Here is a 24,924-nt window from a genome sequence, read left to right on the forward strand (position 1 = left end):
AGATTTTAATCTGCAGATTCAAATGTATAAGGATTAATTTAATTTTATTTTTTTAATGGATGAAGGTTTATTTGGGCTTACGGTTCTCAAGGGATAAGAGTCCATCTTGGTGGGGAGGCACAGCAGCAGGTGGCAGGCAAGGTGGCAGAGACAGGAAGCTGGGAGTTCACATCTTGAAAATTCTCTCTTGGACTGATCCCACTCCTTGTATGCAGTACACAGCTCTGATTTTTTTTTAAGTTTGGCATTTTATTGAGTAATATTTTTCTATTTAACACTGTCCTCTATTTGTTTCCATGGTCAATAATGAAATTTTTCTCTGTGTCCAGTAACTATACTACTGGAATATTTTGGATGTTTTCAGTTGAAAATGCAAATAAAATTATGTTAATATAATGAATGTATGTATGTATAGTTCTAAAAACAGTTTTTGGAATTTATATTTGTCTTATAAGTAGTTATAAATGGCAAATTGTGGTAAGCAAGGTTGAATGAAAATAGATTGAAAAGGCATATATTCCAATTTATAAACTATATTCATAACAAATTTGAATGAAAATAGATTAAAATGCTTTGTATTAAATCTATTTGAAGCTCTTTGTGATAACTCAGGACTGCTGAACCCTCTTTCAGGCTTATCAAATGCGCCCAGCAATTATTTTCTTTGATGAAATCGATGGTCTGGCTCCAGTACGATCTAGCAGGCAAGATCAGATTCACAGGTAAAACTTGATTGAGTTGTGTTGATGTTATACAAAGATAAGTATTAAATGGTGAAAGAAACCCAAATACATATATATGTGTTTTAAAAAGTGGACTTGTTCTGAGAATCAGGTTACTATCAGTAGTTTTAAGATCTTGGTTACAGCTGGAGAGATGGCTCAGAGGTTAAGAGCACCGACTGCTCTTCCAGAGGTCCTGAGTTCAATTCCCAGCAACCACATGGTGGCTCACAGCCATCTGTAATGAGATCTGGCGCCCTCTTCTGTATACATAATAAATAAATAAATCTTAAAAAAAAAAAAAAAAAAGATCTTGGTTACAGAAGATTTAACTTATGATCCAAACATATATTCACAGGCCATTGATCAGAACAAGGCTGTGGTATAGAATGTGGCTGACATAACCAGTTATCTGTAGTTCTAGCTTGTCTATAACTGAGACCTAAGAATTAGTTTTTTCTTTCTCAAGTTTTATGCTTGATATTTAAATATATCTTAAATGTTGCCAACTAATTCTTCTAGAGTGATTCTACTGGTTTAAGATAAGAATACCAAACCTCATTTTAAAGATAAGGAAAAAAACTGAGCTGCATATGGTAGTGTACACCTTTAATCCCAGCACTCAAGAGGCACAGACAGGTGGGTCTCTGATTTCGAGGCCAGCCTGGTCTGCAGAGTAAGTTCCAGGACAGCCAGGGCTACTGGGGTCTCGGTATTGGTTTACAAGAGAAGATGAAAAATAAAAGACTAGTTGAAATGACCCCATCAGCAAGCAGTCAGCCCAATCCAGAACATAGGAAGCAAATTTTAGGTCACAAATGACTTCATTTTTCAACAAATAAATGGTGTGGCGGAGGAGAATGTACAATGGGAACTATTATGTATGGATTTGAGGTACAGATGAGGTGTGTGGATCTTACAGATCTTATGTTGAACAAGTCAAGTATGAAATATTCTTTTAGGGGTTTGGGGTATAGCTCAGTGATGTGGAGCTTGCCTAACATTCACAAGGTAAGAGGCTTGATTCTCACTACAGCAAAAGATGTGGGGGAACTGAAAAATATTGAGTATTAGATAATACAGGAGTATTGTTACTTTGGGGTAAAGTGGAAGTTACTTTCATGAAGTACTTAAATGGAATGATGTGTCAGAGGCTGTACTTATTCTGTATTGCCTGCGCTTTTAGGAGACACTACCACTGAGCTACACCAACAGCTTCCTATGCTTTTCAATAATCAATTCCTTGTTAGAACCAAGTCATTATCTGTATTGATAATGCTTTAAACTGTCTTGAATATCAAATTATCTGGATTTTGTTTTTCTTTTGGGGAGGGTTTGAGACCTGGTTTCTCTGTTTAACAGTCCAGGCTGTCCTAGAACTCGCTCTGTAGACCAGGCTGGCCTCAAACTCACAGAGACTGGCCTGCCTCTGCCTCCTGAGTGTTAGAATTAAAGGCATGTGCTACCACCACCCAAATGATTGATGATTATTTTAAATAATTTTCAAGTGTTTCTTGTATATTTGTGTGTATGTGTCTATGTACATGTGTGTATGTATAGTCTACTTGGTTTGCCAATGTACACGTGAGTATGTTTTATAATTTTTAGGTAATTTGTCCTCTATAAAAGTACTAATTTTTTTTCATGTTATAGTGTTTGATTTGGAACTTTCAAGTTTCCTTGTGAAATATGCTATATAAATTACATATATATATATGCTATATAAATCTGGGGTCCATTTGTGGCTCTGAAGATTATTTATATTGTCAGTTGATTTCAGTCCCACCCCGACCCCCACCCCTCCACCCCCCACCCCCGGTCCTGAGGATTGAACACAGCCTTGCACATATTTGGTAAACACTGCACACCCGAACAGCACACACACCATCCCTTGATTTCAGTGTATTTGTTTTTATTTTTAAAATTGGTGTATGTGAGCACATGGGTGCTTGTGTGCACTCATGTTGAGTTATTCCTCCTTCACTTTCCATTTCACAGTTTTTATATTTTGTTTTACGTGTTTGCACGTGTGTGCTCAAGTAAGTGCATGTGTGTAGACAAGCTGTTTGGGGATGCATATGGAAGTTTGAAGTTAATGTTGCAAATCATCTTGAATGCTTTTCCTTTCACCTTATTTATTGAAGCAAGGTCATTTTAACCTAGACCTCACCAGTTTGGCTAGTTACTAACCAATTTGTGGTGATCTCATGTCTTAACCTTATGAGACAGAAATTATAGGCAAGTTTGCTACACTCAGCTTGGCAATTAAAGTGTGTTCTGGGGATCTAAACTCCAACTTTGTTCTTGCAAAGCAAGCACTTTAACTACTGAGCCATCTCCTCACCCATTAGTTTTGAGACAGGTCCTCTCACTGAACCTGAAGCTCACTGCTTGGTTAGGCTGACTGGTGAGCCAGTGAACTTTGGTGATTTATTTGTCTTTTGCTTCACCATGCTGAGGTAGTAAACATACTCAGTGGTACTTGGCTTTTATATGGGTGCTGGAGAATTGGAACTCAGATCCTCTTTCTCAGCAAGGGTTCTTAACCCCTTGAGCCATCTCTCCAGTTTCCCTGTTGTGGTACTTTCTCCCCAGGGTACTCCTGAGGAGTGAGGGATAAGAGATTTAGATAGAAGGATAGAGGGGAGAGAAACAGATAGAAACACAGAAGAGCCTCAGGAGGGCCTGGATCCTTATCCACTGGTCCCTTCTGTCTCTTCCAATGGCTTTTTTTTTTTTTTTTTTTTTTTTTTTTTAATTAAGGAACACCAAGGGGCAGGGCAAAAGACCTCTCCTTGCTAGATCAAAGCATACCACACATCCAAGTGCAGACCCTTCCAAAATACCTGGTAACCCACACATGGTCAAGCAGTCCTCTAGTGCAGCTCTGCTGGGTAAAGCAAGCTCAGATCTCACTAGGAAACCTTTGTGGACCTCCACACCCTGTGTTTTGATTCTTTTTCCATTGAAAAATAGCTAGGTTCTATAAGAAAATTCATTTGCACGTTTATACATTAAATCTTTTCAAAAAATATTACTGAGTGATAGACTCTTTGTTCATAGTACTACTAATTTATTTTCTTATTTTTATGTTTAGTTCTATTGTTTCAACACTGTTAGCTCTTATGGATGGTTTGGACAGCAGAGGAGAAATTGTGGTCATTGGTGCTACGAACAGACTAGATTCCATAGACCCTGCTTTACGAAGGCCTGGTCGATTTGACAGAGAATTCCTTTTCAGTCTACCTGATAAAGATGTAAGGAAATTTTAAATACTTTTTATTTTTAACAGTTTTGTACAATTACATCCCTTTATATGGCAGGGGTAGGGGGATAGGCAGGGAGTGTTTGTGCCACAGTGCAGGTGTAGAGGTCAGAAAACAACTTAGAGTCAGTTTTCTCCCTGTGCTTTGTGGGTCTGGTGGGTAGAACTCAGCTCATCAAGTTTGATTACAAGTGCCTTGATCCACTGAGCTGTTTTCCACTCCCAATAACAAGTTCTGATAGAATAAAAAGTTGAAGACTTTCGTTTTTGTATCACGATTGTTCAAAAGAAGTCAATAGAGGTAATCTATTTAAGCATGTCTCCCTCCCCAACTGCTCTTAAAATTGTTATAAATAATTTTATAATATAATAAAATTGATATTGTATATCCTTGATGTTGTCAGTTAAACTTCAGTAACTTAATGAGTCCCTAGCTAGCCCGTTAGCTTTGTCTTCTTCCTGAACACCATTGTACTGCAGTTAGGCTAAAGGCACTTAATGTAATGCTTTTGAGAAGTATGTAATAAAATATGAATAGAGCTGGCTGGAGGGATGGCTCAGGGTTAAGAATGCTTACTTACATCTTTGTTAGAGGACCCAAGTTAGGTCGGGACCACCTGTAACTCCAGCTGGGGAATCCAACACCCTCTTCTTGAATCCAAAAGCAACTGTACTCAGGTGCACATACCCACTCACAGATATAATTAAATTAAAAAATATGTATTAACAATGAAACTGAATAGAGCTGTCAGTACTCTTAATTCTTTTTTTTTTTTTAAAGATTTATTTATTATGAATACAGAAGAGGGCGCCAGATCTCACTACAGATGGTTGTGAGCCACCATGTGGTTGCTGGGAATTGAACTCAGGACCTCTGGAAGAGCAGTCGGTGCCCTTAACCTCTAAGCCATCTCTCCAGCCCAGTACTCTTAATTCTTAATGTGCTCCAGGATGAACATACTTCTTAATTTTTAAATTTACTTAAAGTGATGAATATAACTTGGGCACATTAAATGGAAATCTGCTTAATTTTGTTAAATGCCTACAGGTGCATCTTTCTCCTCGTTTTCACGGCCTCATACTTCTATTTATATTAAGTTTTGGTTACTTTAAAATTTTAAATAATTAAAAGTAATTTAAATTGAAGCATTTCTTATTGGAGTAACTTGATTATAGATGTAAAAAATTAAAATTGAAGGTTTTATTCCACCACCACCACTCCCCCCACAGGCTCGAAAAGAGATTCTGAAGATTCATACAAGAGATTGGAATCCAAAACCACTGGACATATTCTTAGAAGAACTAGCAGAAAACTGTGTTGGTAAATATTATTTTGAACACAGGTGAAAAATGTTGTGTTCATTTCAAAGATGGAACAAGTTGGGTATTGCCTTAAAGTTTAGATTTAAAAGGCTGGTGAGATGGCCTAGTGGATAAAGTTGCTTGCAGCTCAAGCCTGGTGACCTGGGTTCAGTCCCTGGAGCATACCTGAAGATGGGAGAGAATAACTTGGCTCCACAAAGTTATCCTCTGACCTCTACATATCCATATTCACACGCAACAAAGCAACAGATTTAGCTAGATGCTGGTTCACACACATGCAGTGATAGCAGTGGGAGGTGAAGGTATCCTGCAAGTTTATAGTCATCCTTGACTGCACAGGAAGGAAGGAAGCTGATCTGTAGAGAGCATGGTTCATTTGTTTTTATCTCCTTTGTGGCATGTGTTAACCTCCAAGATCCTAGACATTAAAGTACGGATAGTTGTCCAAGTGTAGCAACATAGCCCTGTATCCCTAGCACTTGGGAGACTGAGGCAAGGTTGGCTTGAGTTTAAGGCCATCTTAAGTATAGTGAGTGTCAGGTCAGCTATGTGTATGTAATGGTACTTTGTCTCAAAAAATTAAAATATAAAGATGAGAAAATTGAGGGCTAGAGAAATAGCTCAGTTGGTACAAGTACATACTACTCTTTCAGAGGTCTCTAGTTTTATTTCCAGAACCTTAGTCAGGTGGCTCACTCTATAGCTCCAGCTCCAAGGACTATAACACCCCTTTCTGGCCTCCATGGGCATCTGCACTCATATAAATGCACACACCTTTCACATAATTAAATAGACATATTAAAATAAATCTTTTTAAAAATGAACAAATTGATCATTGAAGGAATTTGAAAGCAGATTAGACATGAAAATAGTGACAGCCCTGTGAATTAGACAGTATTGTTATTTGACAGATGAAGAATCCCCTGCAGAGCATAAGTGAGTCTTGAAAGATCACACAGTAAATGACAAATTAGAATCTGAGCTTCCTCTGATTTTGGCCAGATGTGGTGGCACACATCTTTAATCCCATCATTCCCGATACAAAGGCAGGTAGATCTCTGTGAGTTTGAGGCCAGCTTGGTCCTACATGGAGAGTTCAGACCAACCAAAACTACAGTGAGATCCTGTCTCAAACAAAGAAAAACAACAGAATTCTTGCTTTTAACCTTTATCCCATATTTAGTGCTTGCATGTTTCATTCACAAGTTACTAATATGGTGAAGCCATTTAAGTTCACTTTATAGAAATTTTAGTTCCTTGTAAATATTTTACTAATATAAGACTTAATTTTTAAATTTTTCTTGAGAGTTTTGCTTTTTTCCCCCCGCTTGGTTGATTGGGATAGGATACTGTGGTGCAGATATTAAGTCAATATGTGCCGAAGCTGCTTTATGTGCCCTGCGTCGACGGTACCCACAGATCTATACCACCAGTGAGAAGCTACAGTTGGACCTCTCTTCAATTAATATCTCAGCTAAGGATTTTGAGACTGCTATGCAGAAGATAATACCAGCTTCCCAGAGAGCTGTGACATCACCTGGACAGGCACTGTCTGCCATTGTGAAACCACTGCTGCAAAATACTGTTCATATGATCTTAGAAGCCTTACAGAAAGTATTTCCCCATGTAGAAGTTGGAACCAGCAAACTTTTAAATTCAGGTATAAAACTTGATTGACCATTGAAAGAAAGAAAGTATGACAAAGAAATATTACTAATGGACTATTATTATTATTATTATTATTATTATTATTATTATTATTATTATTATTTTGTAGATGTTTCTTGCCCTTTGCTAGAAAGTGATTTGGCATACAGTGATGATGATATACCATCGGTGTATGAAAATGGACTTTCTCAAAAACCCTTTAATCAGGCAAAAGAAAATTTAAATTTTCTTCATTTAAATAGGTATGTTTTCCCTGCAAATGAATGTTTTGGTATGTAAATTCCATAAAAATAAGTGAAATTTGTTTGACAAGGTAAAAAATGCTAGCCAATCAGCTTTTTATTTAAGTTAAAATCAGAGCTAGCAAGAGGGTTCAGTTGGTTAAATGCTTGCATTTTGAACATGAAAACCTACTGTAGAGAATGGTGGCGTGTCCTTGTAATTCCAGTACTGGGGAGCCAGGTTCCCTGGGACTCACTAGCCACCTAGGCTAACCTAATTGCTGAACTCCAGACCAGTAAGAGAGAGACTCAGTCTCACTGGAGGTAGTTAGTGTTCCTGAGGATGGCACCTGAGGGTGTCCTCTAGCCTGTACCACGCATGTGCACACATTAAAGAATATCAAATTTTGATAGATGATGAAGAGATGGCTAAGCAGTTAAGAGCACTGGCCGCTCTTCCAGAGGACCTAGGTTCAATTCCCAGCACTCACATAGCAGCTCATAACCATCTGTAATTTCAGTTCCAGGGGACACAACATCTTCTGGCCTCCGCTGTATCCAAGTGGTGCAAACATGCATTCAGTACTCATGCACATAAATTTTTTTAAATAACAAATTTGACTAGGTGTGGTGACATACACCTTTAATCCCACGCTTGGGAGACAGGGTTAGATGGATTTCTTAATAGTTTGAGTCCAGCTTCATCTGTATTATCGAGTTCTAGGACAGCTAGAGCTATATAGTGAAACCCTGTCTTAAAAAAAGAAGAAAATTCAAAATGTGTTGTAGCTGTCGTTATGATGTAAAAGAATTCTTAAATTTGGCACAGTCATTGTGAGAAACCCAGCCATGTTATAATCAGCTAGCCAAATGAGCAAGGCTTCTGAAGACTTGAAATTTTCAATTTAAGGGAAACATTTACATTTTTCCCCAAAATACAGCTTATTAATTTTTTTCAGAAATGCCTGTTACCAACCTATGTCTTTTCGACCAAGATTATTAATAGTGGGAGAACCAGGATTTGGACAGAGTTCTCACTTGGCACCAGCTGTCATCCATGCTTTGGAAAAATTTACTGTATATACATTAGACATTCCTGTTCTTTTTGGCATCAGTACTACATCTCCTGAAGAGACATGTTCCCAGGTAAGTTGTTTTCCAGTCAACAAGTTATAAAGCAGTCATTCAGAGATAAAGTTCAGAGTTGACTCCGGTTTTTAACTTCAACTTAAAAAAAAAAAAACAAAAAAAAAAACTGACTTAAAGCTTACAAAATAGAACTGTATAATTGGTTAGTTATTAAATAGTATATATTTTATTTCTCACATCCTTGGGTGAGTTATTAGATTTCTCTACTTCATTTTTTCCTGTTTGCAAGGTGTGATATAATTTGGCTGTTGTGAGAATTGAAGTTCTTACGACAATGACTGTTCCTTAGTCAGTCCACAAATATTCTATTTGTTTATCAAGTGTTTCTGTTGTTGATATGTTTAATTTAATTGGTAAATTTAAAACTATTTTATATTTGTATACTTGTTTAACCTTGGTTATACAGCAGAATAGTCTTGTAGTTTTCTTGGCCTGTTTCTTAGGTGCTTGAATAAATTGTTTTCCCCGAAATGACCTTTTATTAAACATTTTTAAAGAGTTGTGAGAGCTTTTCGAAAGAAGCATTCGAGAAATTTGAAGGTTTTATGTGAAAATTCTGGGAAGTTGTTTGGGCACTAGTATTACTAATATGCTGACTTTAAAACCAAGTATTTTTTGTTTTATTAGACGATTCGTGAAGCTAAGAGAACAGCACCCAGCATAGTCTATGTCCCACATATCCACTTGTGGTGGGAAGTAGTTGGACCGACACTCAAAGCCACATTTATGACATTATTACAGAATATACCTTCATTTGCTCCAGTGTTACTACTTGCCACTTCTGACAAACCATATTCTGCTTTGCCTGAAGAGGTAATTTATGGGGGGGGGGGGGGGATTTGCTATTCTTTAAGTTTTCTTATGCCAAAATAAAAACACTGTAAAATTTCTAGTGCTACTGAAGTAAATGAAACATAAGAAATAGTCTTATCAGACACACCATTGTTAGCTATTTGTGTTGTGTGCTCACTGTTAAGAATGAACATGTCTGGTAAGGAGATACATATTTTTTCTATTACAGAAATAGTATTATATGACAAACTGTTCTGCTATATTTATGTTCCAACGTGCTTTTTCTTTCTTTTCTTTTTTTTTTTTTTTAAGATTTACTTATTTATTATGTATACAGTGTTCTGTTTGCAATTATTCCTGCAAACCAGAAGCGGGCAACAGATCTCATTACAGATGGTTGTGACCCACCATGTGGTTGCTGGGAATTGAACTTAGGACCTCTGGAAGAGCAGCCAGTGTTCTTAACCACTGAGCCATTTCTCCAGCACCCCCCTACCCCCGCCCCCCCGTGTCTTTTTTTTTTTTTTTTTTTAAGATTTATTATGTATACAATATGCCTGTATGCCAGAAGAGGGCACCAGATCTCATTATTGATGGTTGTGAGCCACCATGTGGTTGCTGAGAATTGAACTTAGGACCTCTGGAAGAGCAGCCAGTGCTCTTAACCTCTGAGTCATCTCTCCAGCCCCTCTGTGTCTTCTTTTTTTGTTATTGTTTTTCAAGATGGTTATTTTGCATAACCCTGGCTGGCTTGGAACTCACAGAGATCCACATGCCTCTGCCTTCCAAGTGTTGAGATTAAAGGCATGTGCCACCACCACTGTCCTTCAATGTGTCTTCTGAATTAAATCAGTATTTAACTAATCTTCCTTTATGAGTTGCATGTTCTTGTTCGTTATCTTGTAATGAGTTATAAGTTCAATCCCTGGTGATAGGTTGGCTATTTTGGTTGTTGTTTTTTTTTCTGTTTTTCTTTCTCTTTCTTTCTTTTCTTTCTTTCTTTTTTTTTTTTTGGGAGACAGTGTCTCCCTTTGTAGTCCTGGCTGTCTTAGAACTGTAGACCAGGCTCGTTTTGAACTCAGAAATCTGCCTGTTTCTGTCTCTTGGTGAGAAGCATTGAAGTTAATGAAATTACACTTTTGGCAACAAGTATGAATTTGGGTTTTGTTTTTTTTTGTTCTTGTTGTTCTGTTTTTTTTCCCTTGCGGGGAGGGTGTGCCAGACATCAAATAGAGTGCCTAGTACATGCTAACCACATACTCTACCACTGAGCTATAGTTCTAGCAAAAAGTTTTTGGGTTTTTTTTTTTTAACTATTTCTTATTCTTTGAAAGTTTCATGCATTTATACAATGTATATTGATGATATCCACCTACTATTACCTGCCACCTACCTCATCTACTTCTCAATTTCATGACTTGACCCTCTAAGCCTAATTATTGCTGTTCATGTATACATGGGTGTGTGACCATCCACTAAGGCATGAGCAGCTTTCCAGTGGCCTTCTTCTCAAAAGAAGATGACCCTCAACAGCCATCCAATGCTAATAGTTTATCCAATAGGGAGAGCCTCAGAGGTACCTCCCTCATTCTTGCTGGAATTTCGATGAGCAGGTGACCACATCTATTTGAGTTGTTGTGTGCAACTGCTATATCATGCCCCAAAATAGCATTTCATAGTTCTCCCCATATGCAGGCTCTTTGCACTTCCTCTTCTTTCCGGTTCCCTGAGCATTGAATGATGACCCATCTGTAGCTGAATACTCAGTTGCTTACACTCAGCACTTGGACTAGGTATGAATCTGTGCATTAAGCTCTACCCACCGTATAAAGCTTCTCTGACTGAAGTTGAGAGCTGTATAAATCTATAGGTATAGACATGAATGTTTAGAATGCAGTTTGACAACATAGCTGTTTAGCAAAACAATAGTAAGTTCCCCACTAAGGCCTATGATCTTTTCAATTCTAGGCTTTTGATCAGGTTTACAATACCAGACACTAAATCTCTTCTGTAGAGCAGATCTTCTCTCCACTCAGATATTATTGGGTTAACCCCATAACCATCATGTCACTATTGTGTCAGTGGGTACATCTTGCTATCAGGTCAGTGTTGTAGTGGGTCCAGTGCTGGATAAGAAGACTATTTATGGTTTTCTCCCTTAGCTGCCTATATAGCACCTTCTGGCACTATGTAAGATAGCCAGTAAGTAGAGTTTCCTAAGAGTGTTCAGGTTGTTGTCTTTTGACATTGATGTCTTATGTTTACTTAATTGAGTGATGTCTTCAGCAGTAGAGTCTTATCATCTAGTTATGGTACACAAACCAAGAGCAATGGCCATGGTTTGTGGGGTTTTGTTTGTTTTGTTTTTGTTCCTTTGAGGCCTCTCTGACCAATAATTTGTAGGGAGATATTGTGTGTCTGGCACTGAGATTTTCATTTTACTGCTTTATCTTCTGGGAGCAGTATTATTGTTCACTCATAGAGGGTACTTCTGTTCAAACTCCCATTTTTGTGTCGTAAATTCAGTGAAATATATTTCAGTACATTTTGTAAGGGTGTGGCACAGAATGAGGAATTGTTTTGTGTTTTTTCTGTTTTTTTCTTTTTTCAAGGCAAGGTTTCTCTTGTGTAGCCCTGGCTGTTCTGGTACTTGCTCTGTAGATCAGGCTGGCCTGGAACTTAAGAGACCACCTGTCTTCTGGGTGCTGGAATTGAAGGCATGTGATGCCACCACCTGGCAAAATTGTTTATTTGTAAATGAATAATTTGTATGGGTATAAATAAATCATTCAGCTTTGAACTTTCTTGTTCATTGATTCATATGATTAGACCATAATGTGTATAAGGATAGTGTTTCATTTTTTACCCTTGGTGGTGTAAGTGCTGGGCTTATCTGTGATAGAGCACTTGAATACAACATACCCAAGTCCCTGGCTTCAATCCCTATGACCTGAAAAAGAGAAAAGTGCTCACAAGTAGGATAGCTATGTCATACATGAACACTATTGGATTCTCATAACTCATCATGGACTGCAAATAATGTCATCAGTGAAATAGAAAATTTTATGAATCCCCAAATGACACTGCAGTGGGATTAGGCTGATAAAGGTAATAATTAAATTTGTACGTGAATTTGAAAGATGGAAATGATGTGCTCTGAATTAGTGCCAAGAAGAACTGGAAGGAACTCTTGGACAATTCTAGAACCATTGGCTTTCTTACTAGGCAGCCCTAGCTGGGCTGGAATTCCTATGTAGACCAAGCTGTTCTTGAGCTGATTCACAGAGTACTAGGATCAAAGACACATACCACCACACCTAGTGACATTTCTATTGTCTACAAATTGGCTTTTGTGAATAATGCTATCAGTTACTGGTGTATAGATATCTTTACATTGTCCCTTTCATTTCTTTTGAATGTATACCTAGAAGTGGAATTGTTTGATCACATAGTAACTTTTTGTAAAACCATGTTGTTTCCCACAATTGTTGAACCATTTTTCATTCCTCCACTTTTCAGCAATACTTGTTTTTGAGTCAGTATTCTTTTAGAACATTGATTCCCTTTTCATGTCTTAACATCTTACTTTAGGTTGTGAGAGTTAATTGAGTAACCTCAGTAAGCCATTTACATAAATTATAACAACAGTTAATATATTCTAGTTGGATTCTTGAATTCTAAAGATGATCTGATGTTTAGTTACTAATCTAGCACATGTATATCCGTACTTAATTCTGTATGTATGCGTGCCCTGCCTGCTTGCATGTTTGTGTGCCACATGTGTGCAGTGCCTATAGAGGCCAGGAGAGGGCATTGGGTCCCTTGGAACTGGAGGTACAGATGGTTGTGAGCTGCCATGGTGATGCTGGGAATCAGACCTGGGTCCTCAGGAAGAGCTGCAATTGCTCTTAACTACTGAGCCATCTCTCGGGCCTCTCTCCTTTAAAAGACTTATATTTCATTTTTTTATTAGAAATATGTGTTTAACATACTGTTGGATTAAGTGTAGTAATGTACATTGTGTGTTTGCATATATGTATATTATGTATGTGTTACATTTTTTTTAAGGTACAAGAATTGTTTACCCATGATTATGGAGAAATTTTTAATGTCCAGTTGCCAGATAAAGAAGAACGGACCAAATTTTTTGAAGACTTAATTTTAAAACAAGCTGCAAAGCCTCCTGTGTCAAAAAAGAAAGCAGGTTAGTTATCTTAGCTAATAGACAATAATTTTAAGAAAATGGAACTAAATAATAGCTAATATAATTGACATCTACTTGATAGCACAAACTCAAACCCTCAGTTATGAGGGTGACATGTTTATTATTTCTTCCTGGTAAAATGGACTAAAACTTAAGGCACATAAGATGTTTCATAGAATAGCCCCAACCTGTCCTTCCAGGCTCATTTTGGGAACTGTTTTCTCTTTTAAAGATTTATTTTTAATTGTCTGGAGGTATACACACATGAGAGCTGGTGCCAGTGAAGGCCAAAATAGGATGGTTGAATCCCTTGGAGCTGGAGTTTTAAGCAGTTTGAGCTGCCTGATTTGAGTTCTAGGAACTGAGTGCAGATCCCCTGTGAGATCAGGATGTGGTCTTAACCACTGAGCCACCTCTCCACCTCTAGTACTGTGTTCTTCCCTGTACTACCACCATCTCTCTGTTAAAACAAAACAAAAACTATCCTTAAAATACACACAGCATTGCAGTTTCACTTCTGGTTCTTGTAAAGCTTCTATCTTTATCCCTCATTGCTGCTTAAAGAGCTACTTAACTTGGGACTAGAGTTACGGATATCAGTGCTGACAGTGAACCCAGTCCTCTGCAGGATCGACAGATGCTCTTAACTGCTGAGCTCTTAAGAAAGGGCTCCCCTCATTTCTCCTCTTCCTCCTCTTCCTCTTTTCTTTTTTGGTTTCTCAAGACAGCCTTTATCTGTGTGGCCTTGACTGTCCTAGAACTCATTCTGTAGACCAGGCTGGCCTCAAACTCATGGAGATCTGCCTGCCTCTGCTCCTGAATGCTAGGATTAAAGCATGGGCTACCACTGCCCGGCTTAATTTATTTTTTATTTGTTTATTGTGTGTGTGCATGCATAGGTCACTCCTGGAACTCAGGTCATGGGGCCACCTCCAGTCCCCTTTCTTATTTCTTTTAATCCTGTGTATTCATTGTCTTACTTCCTTAAAGGAAATTAAAATTTGATATATTTGGAGCATCACATATTTTTTTATTAGTCCATAAACTAAAGACTTTGTAGTTACAATATTCTTGTTTTAGGAATAATTTATTTTCAAGTTTGCAAATTTTTCTGGAGTGCATGTAGGGATAGAGATTGTGGCAGTGTTTTTCTAAATGTTTGGTTTCCTATCAATTGTAAGGAAAATAACCCTCAGGCCTTGTTCTGTTTGCATTGAGTCACTTGTTTCCCCCCATTTTTGGGGAGGCTGTTAACTAAACTCTTCCATCCTTGTGAAGTTTTGCAGGCCTTGGAGGTGCTCCCAGTGGCACCACCACCCGAACCAAGACCGCTGACAGCAGAAGAAGTTAAACAGCTGGAGGAACAAGAAGAAGACACGTTTAGAGAACTCAGGATTTTCTTAAGAAATGTCACACATAGGCTTGCTATTGATAAGCGATTCCGAGTCTTTACCAAGCCTGTTGACCCTGATGAGGTACTAATTTCCTCTTTGGATGAAATATGTTTAAGCCGTAATGATAGAAAAGCAGAAAGTTTGAATAGTTCATGTAGGTGTCCTGCTGTCCTGAACTTGTTTTCTCTATATGGACATATGAACTAATGTCCTGAGTACGTATAGACTTTAAGAACTGTCTAATATATTTCCTTTGTTGCAGAGAATTAACAGTTAGCTTTTATATGCAGCTAGACAAAAGGAATTTGAGAATGTTTTAATTCCACATGGTATTACCATTATTTATAGAATGAAAATTGAGCTTAGAGTCAGGCTTTTTGGTTTTTGAAACAGGGACTTGCTTTGTAGTCCAAGCTGGCCTGGAATTTGCCGTGTAGTCTAGGCTACTGTGGAACTCAACATCCTCCTGTTTTAGTGTCCTGAGTGCTGGAATTACAGGCTTGTGTCACAATAGTTTGCAGAGTTCTTTCTAAGTCAACACTGAAGGACGGGTGACAGTTGCATAAGGAAAGAAATGGTGGATATTAGTGGAGAATATAACTGACCAAGAATAGGAGTAAATATAATGCAGAAATAGGTTAAAATAGAATGAAAGTATTCATATAAATATGGTACCCTTATTTATACTATTTCCTCTGTACTAAGTGATTTGGTCATTTGCTTGAATTTTAGGTGCCTGATTATGTCACTGTAATAAAGCAACCAATGGACCTTTCATCTGTAATCAGTAAAATTGATTTACATAAGTATCTGACTGTGAAAGACTATTTGAGGGATATTGATCTAATCTGTAGTAATGCTTTAGAATACAATCCAGATAGAGATCCTGGAGGTGAGCATTAGTGAATTCCTTTTCAGGGGGTGGTGTGGGGGCTACTAACATTTAATGAGAGTTGATGGTTGGTTGGTTGGTTGGTTGGTTGGTTGGTTTTTAAAGTCAGGTGTTATATTAATATTTTACATTTTAAAAATACCATGTAATTCTCACAGTAGCCTTATCCTATTCTACAACTGAGAAAGGTATGGTTTAGGAAGATTAAAGCTTTGCTTGCAGGCTGGAGAGATGGCTCAGCCGTTAAAGGCTAGGCTCACAACCAAAAATATAAGAGTTCGGTTCCCAGCACCCACGGCTGTCTCTCCAGCCACCAAAAAAAAAAAAAAAAAAAAAAACTGCTTGGGGTCACAGTGCCAGGAAAGGATAATGGTAGAATTGGAATGCCTGTTTTGTTTTGTTTTGTTTTTTCACTGAAGTCCCCAAATATTAACTACATAATATATCCTTTAATACAGTTCCTCATGTTGTGAACCCTAACCATAAAATTATTTCAGGGCTGCTTCATAACTGTAATTTTGCTATTGTTATGAGTTGTAATGTAAATATTTGATATGCAGGATATCTGATATGCAACCCCCTGTGGGTTAGGGGGGGAGGTTGTGACCCACCAGATTGAGAACCACTACTCTAATGAGACAAAATAGCTTGTTTATGCTTTCTGAAAGTGGAAAGATAAACACTAATAGAATGGATTTCAAAGTATTCCCTTTTTAAGATTTAAAAGCTTTTTTTTTAGTTTTCTTTTAATGATTTATTTACCCTTATTTTATGTTCATTGGTGTTTTGCCTACATGTATATCTGTATGAAGGTGTCTAATCCCCTGGAACTGGAGTTACAGACAGTTGTGAACTGCCATGTAGGTTCTGGGAATTGAACCTGGGTCCTTTAGAAGAGCAGTCAGTGCTCTTAACTGAGCCATCTCTCAAGCCTCTCAAAATGTTCTTTTAGTTAAAACACACCTTTTTTGCTGTTTTGGGACAGCCCTGACTGGCCTCAAAGTTAGGGTAATCCTGTCTCTGCCTCTCAAATTCTGGGATTACAGGCATGTGCTATTATGCTTGGATACATTTATATTACATAAATAATAGAGTATAATGCTTGCCTAATAGTAATAGTAATATTAAAAGTGTGTGTCCAAAGATGTGTGTGTGTGTGTGTGTGTGTGTGTGTGTGTGTGTGTGTGTGTGTGTACATAAGTCCCTATATATAGAGAGTTAATTGGACTATCATTAGACCTCTAAAAGGTGATACTTACAAATTAAAATGATTTATGTAGGTAACTATTAAAAGTTCCTTTTGTTCTTTTTGGGGGTAGTTTGTTACAGGGTCTTACAGTGTAGCCTTTGTTGGCCTAAAACTCAGAGATCTACCTACCTCTGCTTTCCCAGGGTTGGGATTAAAGAATGCTAGTCCCATGTTAATATTAATATGGTGTAGCTCAGGTTAACCTTGACCTGGCTGCAGTTAAGAGTGACCTGCTTCCCCTTTTCAGTCTCCTATGCTGGCATTAAAAGTATATTTGAAGAGTTCCTTAAAATAATTGAAAGCACACTGAACTATATATCCCTCTCCCTTTTTCTGATATATTATGGGGGAATCTTTTTTTCGGTTTGGTTTGGTATGGTTTTGGTTTTTTGAGACAGGGTTTCTTCATAGCTTTGGAGCCTTTCCTGGAACTCACTCTATAGCCCAGGCTGGCCTCGAACTCACAGAAATCCACCTGCCTCTGCCTCCTGAGTGCTGGGATTAGGGGTGCGGAATCTTAATAGAGCACAGCAATAAAATGTTTTGGGTGTTGTCTACTATATTGAATCAGATATCCAAATCTTTAAGTTATCACCCAAACCAGAATATAAAAGTTCTAGTAAATTTATTCATTGTATGAAGTTAAGGAATTGTAATGACTACTATCTTTACCCAAAGTATTAAGTCTACTTTTGGAAAAATACTAAGAATTATATTTCCTAATTTCTCAGATCGTCTTATTAGGCATAGAGCCTGTGCTTTAAGAGACACTGCCTATGCAATAATTAAAGAAGAGCTTGATGAAGACTTTGAGCAGCTTTGTGAAGAAATTCAGGAATCTAGGAAGAAAAGAGGTAGGGAAATGCTTGAGCATCTGAAGATGATGCTTTGGATAAATCCTTTCATTCTTTGCATGATTTTGAGTTCTGGAAATAATTTCCAAATCCTGTCTAAGGTTGTAGCTCCTCCAAATATGCACCATCTTATTACCACGTCATGCCAAAGCAAAACTCTACTCCTGCTGGTGAGAAAAGGTCGGATCAAGAGCAGAATGAAAAGCTAAAGGCACCTTGTACTCCTGTGGCTTGCAGCACTCCTGGTAAGGACTCTTGAGTAATCTTCATTTGTGAAGTTCTTCCATCCTCTCCCCGTGTCCTTTGTCTTGCACTTTGCTTTATTAATGCAGTAAATTACATCTATTTCGCTGATATCAAGCAACTAAACTGTAAAATAACCAGATCCTTCTCTTTTCCATATACATTTTGGCAAATACAAAGAGTTGCTCAGCTACAAAGCCTTGGCGTTGTGCTGAAGTTCTGCTCTTACCACCCAAACACTCAGCTATCTTCTGAGGCCTATTAAATCTATTTCTGTAGTAGTCTTTCAGGTTTACCCCGCATTCTCCCATTGTAACTTCTGCTGAGTTTCTTCCCAAGACAGAATAGTGAAATTCTTTGTACAAAAGTGAAATTCCAGTGAATTAGTATGCATAACATGCTTACAAATGTGGACGGTATGTCTTAGCAGTGTGAGTGTAGGTTATTTTAAGTGTTGCCTCTCAGTTATTCAGTTTATATCACATATTGCTGCTTAGCTGTTATGTGGTTGGTTTGGTTTTGGTTTTAGTTTTTTGTTGTTTTGTTTTTCGAGACAGGATTTCTCTGTGTGTCCCTGGCTGGTCTTGAACTCACACTGCCTCTGCTGGGATTAAAGGCATGTGCCCCTGCCACCAGGCCACTTCTCTGTCTTGTCACGGTACTTTACTTTGTCTGTATTCCAACCATATGAAAGTACTGTGGTTCTTGATTTTTTTCTCTTTTTAAACTCTTCCTTAAAATTTAGAAAATTGTTAGATGTTCTTTATCTTTTTTTCTTTTGTTACATTCCTTAAAGCTCAGTTGAAGAGGAAAGTTCGTAATAAGTCAAAGTGGCATGTAGGTAACAGAATAAAGCGAAGGAAACTTTCACAAGCAAAAGACAATAGCCAAACTGCTATGAATAATCAAGTCAGTGATACAGAGGAAAGTCAACATACAAGTGCAGAACCCACTGAGCTTGGAAATATAGGAGAGTCTTCCATGGAAGAAAAGGAGAAGCAACATGCCTCTGAAAGCAACATGGACTTGAAACATAACTCAAGTACCTCTAATACTGAGAATGAACATGAAGAATCTAATCACACTACAGAGTGTACAGAATTGAGAAAAGAAAGAGTTGGTTGCAATGGAGATGATTCTAGCTTTCAGGTTGTAGACATCGCTGATGAAAATGAATCAAAAGGTAAGTCTCACTTAAAACTCAATTCCTAAACAAGTCATACATACCAATTCATTGTTTTTTGATGTCTTTCAGAGGACAAATGTTACCTACGTAGAAAAATAGCATTAACTTACTTACCCTTTCAGCTAGTAAACCAAAACACCCATGTATACATATAATACAAATAAAATCTCAAAAAATTTTATGAAATTGAGTGCAACCACAGTGTTAGAGCAAACTACTGCACAAGAGAAGAGAAGCCGTGCGTAAAGGGAGGGGATGAGGAAAGAGGGAACCAACGATGCATACACTGTTTCTTCCCAGCATTATGCTACAAAAGGAATACTAAATGAGTCAACTGGGTGCTCAAGGTCCTAAAAAAACATTGTTCAAATAAGAGATTATACCACCAGTGCCCAGCTTAATATTAACTTCTTTAGTAATCAGTATCCTGTTAATTGTTGAGAGAGAGTGATGCCATCCAACGCGTTTCACGGTACTTGTTGCAGAATGCCCTGAATATTCAATTTGAAGAATACTTCTTATATTGTTTTGGTTCTGGCGGGATTTATTTGTTTGCTTTAAGACAAAGTTTTACTAAGTAGCTGGCCTAGAACTTATTTTGTAGACCAGAATGGTTTCAAAGATCATCTGCTTCTGCCTCCTGAGTACTGGGATTAAAGGCAGGCACTACCACGCCCAGCTAAATATTTCTTATACCTGTATGCTGTTTGGTGGTTTTTTTTTTTAAATGTAAATGGCATGTCATAATCTTATTTTTTCTTTTTTTTTAAATTATTATTAAGAGATTTTCTATTCATTTTATATACCAACCACAGATTCTCCTCACCTCCCTCCTCCCGGCCCCCCACCCCACCCATTCCCACCTCCTCCAAGGCAAGGTCTCCCATGGGGAGTCAACAGAGCCTGGTACATTCAGTTGAGGCAGGTCCAAGCCCCACACCAAGGCTGTGCAAGGTGCCCCACCATAAGCACGGGGCTCCTAAAAGCCAGCTCTGCACCAGGGACTGGTCTTGATACCAATGCCTGGGGTTTCCCTCAACAGGTCAAGCTAAACAACTATCTTGCCTATCCAGAGGGCCTAGTCCAGTACCATGGGGGCTCCACAGCTATTGACCCACAGTTCGGCATGTCATAATCTTACAACAAAAAGATTAACCCAGAATCAGTGCTTGTGTCCTAAGTACATGTGGGAGGCCAGCTGGGAGACCGACTCCCACATTTTACCCAAGGATACTCTTGAGGAGTGAGGGATAAGAGATTCAGATATCAGGATAGAGGGGGAGAAATAGATAGAAACACTAGATAACTGCAGGAGGGCCTGGATCCCTATCCACCCACCCCTCTGTCTCTTTTAAAGGACTATTTACAGGATGCCAAGGGTGGAGCAAAAGACCTCCCCCAGCTCAGCCTAGTGTAGACCCTTCAATCACCTGGAAACCATGCACTTGGTCAAGCAGTCTTCTAATGCAGCCCAGCTGGGTAAAGCAAGCTCAGATCTCACTAGGAAACCTTTGTGAGCCTCCACAAGTACATATTCTGTTATTAATGTAGTTATTATTTGCCCTAGGCGTTATGGTTGTGAACCAAATAATAATTGTTTGATTTTTCACTTTAGAAATGTGTATTCTGCGAATGACTCGAGCTAGACGTTCCCAGGTGGAACAGCAGCAGCTCATCAGCGTGGAGAAGGCTCTGGCGATTCTCTCTCAGCCTACACCCTCACTTGTTGTGGACCATAAACGGTTAAAAGTATGTTAAGCTGAAATCATAATGCTTTCACTAGGCATTTTTCTCTTCCTCACGCTGGATTGCAGGCTAGTAGTAGATTAGCTACTTACAGATTCCTTGTAGCTTCCTCGTCCTTCAGAAAAAGCTCTTCTGAACTGGAGAGCTGGCTCAGACTTTTAAGAGCTCTGGCTGCTCTTCAGGACCTAGGTTTAATCCCTAGCACCCATATGGTGGCTTAACCAATGCCTTTAACTTCAGTCCCCTGGGATCCAGCGCCCTCTTCTGGCCTCTGGGCAGTAGGCATGCACATAGCATACCATAAATATTTAAGTAAATAGGTTTTTTTATTATTATTATTTGTCTGGAAGAGTTTGTGCATACAGTTGACATGAGCAGCTTATGCTGTAGTTTGGGGATAATATGAATTCCCCGGGGCCAAGGCTGGTGTCACAGAATGAAGGAAATGTCTCAGCAGTGGCTTAGTCTGCCCACATGCTGCCTTTATAACAGTTTGCTAAGCATTCAGAATTAAAAATCTTGTTGCAAGGAATTAATCTGGCACATCTAAATCCTTGTTTTCTTTTAGAATCTTTTGAGGACTGTTGTTAAAAAAAGTCAGGAGTATAATATAGTCCAACTGGAAAACTTGTATGCAGTAATCAGCCAGTGTATCTATGAGCATCGCAGGGACTATGACAAAACAGCACTTGTCCAGGTAAAGTTTTGACTTAAAACTGTTTTTGTTGTTTATTTTGAGACAGGGTCTCTCCATGTAGCACTAATTGTCTGGCACTCAAACTCAAGATCCACCTACTTTTGACTCCCTAGTGCTGGGATTAAAGGTGTGCACCCCCATGCCTGGCTAACTTGAAACGCCATATAATGACTGAAGCCTTTAACTTATAAAAATTTAAAGACCAACCAAGGTGCAGTGACACACTAGTAATCCCAATATCTGGGGTGTAAGCAGAAGGATCATCTGCTCTATAGCATGTTCAAGGCCAGCTTGGCTACAAAAAAAAACTGTCTCAAAGACCATTTTTTATATGAAGATTATGGATTCACAAGCTTCGTGTATCATAAGTCTAGAACTTCACTAGGTTGGCTTTATAATAAGCAATAGCTCCATAGTATCAATAAAACTGAAAAATATTTTGTGTATTTTAATGTAGATATGTAACTTTTTTTTGAGACAGGGTTTCACCATGTAGTTTTGGTGCCTGTCCTGGATCTTGCTCTGTAGACCAGGCTGGCCTCGAATTCACAGATCCACCTAGCTCTGCCTCCCGAGTGCTGAGATCTGCTTCCTGAGTGCTAAAATTAAAGGCATGCACCACCGCTGCCTGGCAGTAATTCCTTTTAAAATAGACTTTTACCCCTAAGATAAATTTTTAAGGTGAGTATGGTGATGCACATCTGGAATCACAATCTGGTGACATAGTAAGACCCTTTCTCAAAAATAAAGAGAGCCAACTTGTCTTTACTTGGTCCTTATAGAAGGTATAGGAATATTAATTTTTAAAAATAAATGTTGGAGGCTACTTATGTTACCAGTCATTTTATATTTCTATAAATTATAAAATGTTAACCTGCCATATACCCACCTAGTATATGGGGAGGGGGTGCGTGTATTTAGTATACTAGGATATGTACATGCTATGTATAGAGTACTATTGTTTACATTGTCTATATGTGTACCAATAACTTACCAGATATTTACATGAATAATTAATATTCTTAAGGGTATTTTTTTAAAAATGAAATTATGTTTTTAGCTTTTTTCAGTATTGAAACTTAACTATTTTTCTTTTCTGCCTTTTACATAGAAAATGGAGCAAGCAGTAGAAAACTTCAGTTGTTCCAAATCGTGATGCCATTGCTTCAAGTATTTTTATATTCAATTCCTATTTAATTATCTTCAGATATGTCTACATAACTAATGCAAGATAAGATGAAATCTTGCATCCTCAAGAAAAGATTAAAATAGTAAAAGTATTTTAAATTTCCTGATATTTATGTACATGTGGTAAGATAACTGATAAGTCTTGGATATTTGTTTGAGCAAAACACTGTAACAATAGTAATATTGTTTCAAGTTTGGCCAGATCTTAAGCTATTTTGGTAATTAATGTTTTGTGGCATTTAGTAATAATTTAGCAGCATTGGATTTGTTGTTGTTAGCTGAAGCACTTTTAACTGGACCGTTCCTAGTAGATTGCTGTGTCAGACCAGAATTATATCTGTTGTAGTTTTGCCATTTCTGTCTTTGTTTCCCTTTAATGCCTTTCTCTCATCTGCCAAAATTCAAATTGTGATCTGCAAGGGGGCCTCAAATACAGTTCTGTACTGAATATAAAAATAAATATTTTCAGATTTTTATAATTCTAATTTGGGTTAATAAAGGTTTAAAACTTACTGTTTACTTTGTAATTACATACAAAACAAATGGATTAGTGACTAGTTTTTGTATTTGACAACTCTTGATCTTTCTACCATTGTATTTAGGTTATATTCTATAAATACTTTTATATGCATATATGACTATAATGTAAATTTTGTATTACTGATACCAAAAATACATTTCTTTCTTAAAGTTGAAACCATTTGCTTCTGTTCACTCACATTTGGTAGGACATGAAAACCTTTACTTGCAGAACAGCATCTGTTGGAAAGCTTGTTTGAGAGGAATAGAAAATGGTAACTAAAGAGAGAGAGGCTATGGTTGTTGGTGAGGTAATGGTAAGGATGGAACCTTGGGCCCAGTGTACACTAAGCACATGCCTAGCTAGTTTAGATTTTAGTATAGTTGTATTAATATGTATATTTAAAAGATTTTAAGATTCAGTAATTTGGATACTTTAATTAATAGATGCTGCCTTATATACCTATTAAAAATGCCAAACACCAATAACATTTGAACATGTCCATATTGCTAAAGATAATATTGTCTGAGTTGAGCGTGATTGTGTACATCTGTGATCTCAGCCCTGAAGGCAGAGACAGGAAGATCAGGAGTTCAGGGTCATCCATTAGCTACATAGTAAGTTTGAGGCCAGGCTGGCTACTTGAGACTATCTGAAAACAAGTAAATAAATAAATAAACAAAAAGGGTTATGCTTAACAGTTTTTATTGAAGTTTATTATAATTTATTTCAGATGTATCCTTTCATTGTGCATCTTGTATAATAAATTTTAAAGTTGAAAACTTAATTTGTTTTTAGTTCTTACTTTAGAAAAACATTGTGTGAGTGTGTATTCATCATAACACACGTGTGGAGGTCAGAGGACAATTCTGTGGAGTCTTTCCTTCCACCTTTACATGAATTCTAGGGATCAAACTAGGTTATTTGACTTTATGGTAAGTGCCTCTATCTACTGGGCCATCTTACTGCCCCTTCTTCAGTTTTTAAAAACTGAATAAAGATAGGACAGCGAAGCATCATGGTTCTTATATAATCCCAGCTCTTAAGGCAGGAAGATTGCCTCATGTTCAAGGCCAACCTGGTCTTCAGTATTTTGGGACAACAAAGGCTGCATAGGCATCAAACAGATAAATAGATGGATGGATGGATGGATGGATGGATGGATGGATGGATGGATGGATGGATGGATGGATGGATGGAAGAACTCAATGTAAAACAAATACGGGTGTTCTTTCATATACTAGTGTATACATTAAAATGCTGTTGGCCTGCTAGATGCAATGGCAAGTGCCTGTGGGCTTGTGCACTCAGGAGGTGGAGGCAAGAGGTTCACTTAAACTGTAGTTTAAGACCAGCCTGATTACCATTGCCATGGGGATGCTTATGTGGTTGCATTCATTCTTTAGAGACTAGAGTATACTTTCTGTGACATTAGATTTTGAAAGTGGTAAGTCTACATTCCTAAGTACATTTCAAAAATCTGTTAAAAATTCCAGGTAGATTAACTTTTTTCTTGCCTAAAAGGTACCAGCTATATTTAGAGCAATTAAGGAAAAGAAAGATAATTCATTCAAATTTGAAAGGAAGAAAAAAAACCCTACAACTTACATA

General features: G+C 37.8%; 1 protein-coding gene across 5 annotated transcripts in view; it reads left to right on the forward strand.

The window, feature by feature from the left end:
- Positions 1-24,100, forward strand: part of Atad2 (ATPase family AAA domain containing 2) — a 47,468-nt gene extending 23,368 nt beyond the window's left edge. For all 5 annotated transcript variants that reach the window (XM_076555747.1, XM_006990673.3, XM_076555750.1 and 2 more), the window contains 16 exons: positions 634-722; positions 3,820-3,979; positions 5,218-5,308; positions 6,656-6,970; positions 7,088-7,220; positions 8,159-8,345; positions 8,976-9,161; positions 13,209-13,344; positions 14,623-14,819; positions 15,471-15,630; positions 17,611-17,733; positions 17,835-17,978; positions 18,773-19,159; positions 20,778-20,911; positions 21,477-21,605; positions 22,717-24,100. In XM_076555747.1, the coding sequence (XP_076411862.1) occupies positions 634-722; positions 3,820-3,979; positions 5,218-5,308; positions 6,656-6,970; positions 7,088-7,220; positions 8,159-8,345; positions 8,976-9,161; positions 13,209-13,344; positions 14,623-14,819; positions 15,471-15,630; positions 17,611-17,733; positions 17,835-17,978; positions 18,773-19,159; positions 20,778-20,911; positions 21,477-21,605; positions 22,717-22,761 (2,616 nt within the window). In that variant the 3' untranslated portion in view covers positions 22,762-24,100. The remainder of the gene's footprint in view (positions 1-633; positions 723-3,819; positions 3,980-5,217; positions 5,309-6,655; positions 6,971-7,087; positions 7,221-8,158; positions 8,346-8,975; positions 9,162-13,208; positions 13,345-14,622; positions 14,820-15,470; positions 15,631-17,610; positions 17,734-17,834; positions 17,979-18,772; positions 19,160-20,777; positions 20,912-21,476; positions 21,606-22,716) is intronic.
- The last annotated feature ends 824 nt before the right edge of the window (positions 24,101-24,924 follow it).

The sequence above is a fragment of the Peromyscus maniculatus genome, chromosome 20 (assembly GCF_049852395.1).
Source record: "Peromyscus maniculatus bairdii isolate BWxNUB_F1_BW_parent chromosome 20, HU_Pman_BW_mat_3.1, whole genome shotgun sequence".
Classification (NCBI taxonomy): Eukaryota; Metazoa; Chordata; class Mammalia; order Rodentia; family Cricetidae; genus Peromyscus; species Peromyscus maniculatus.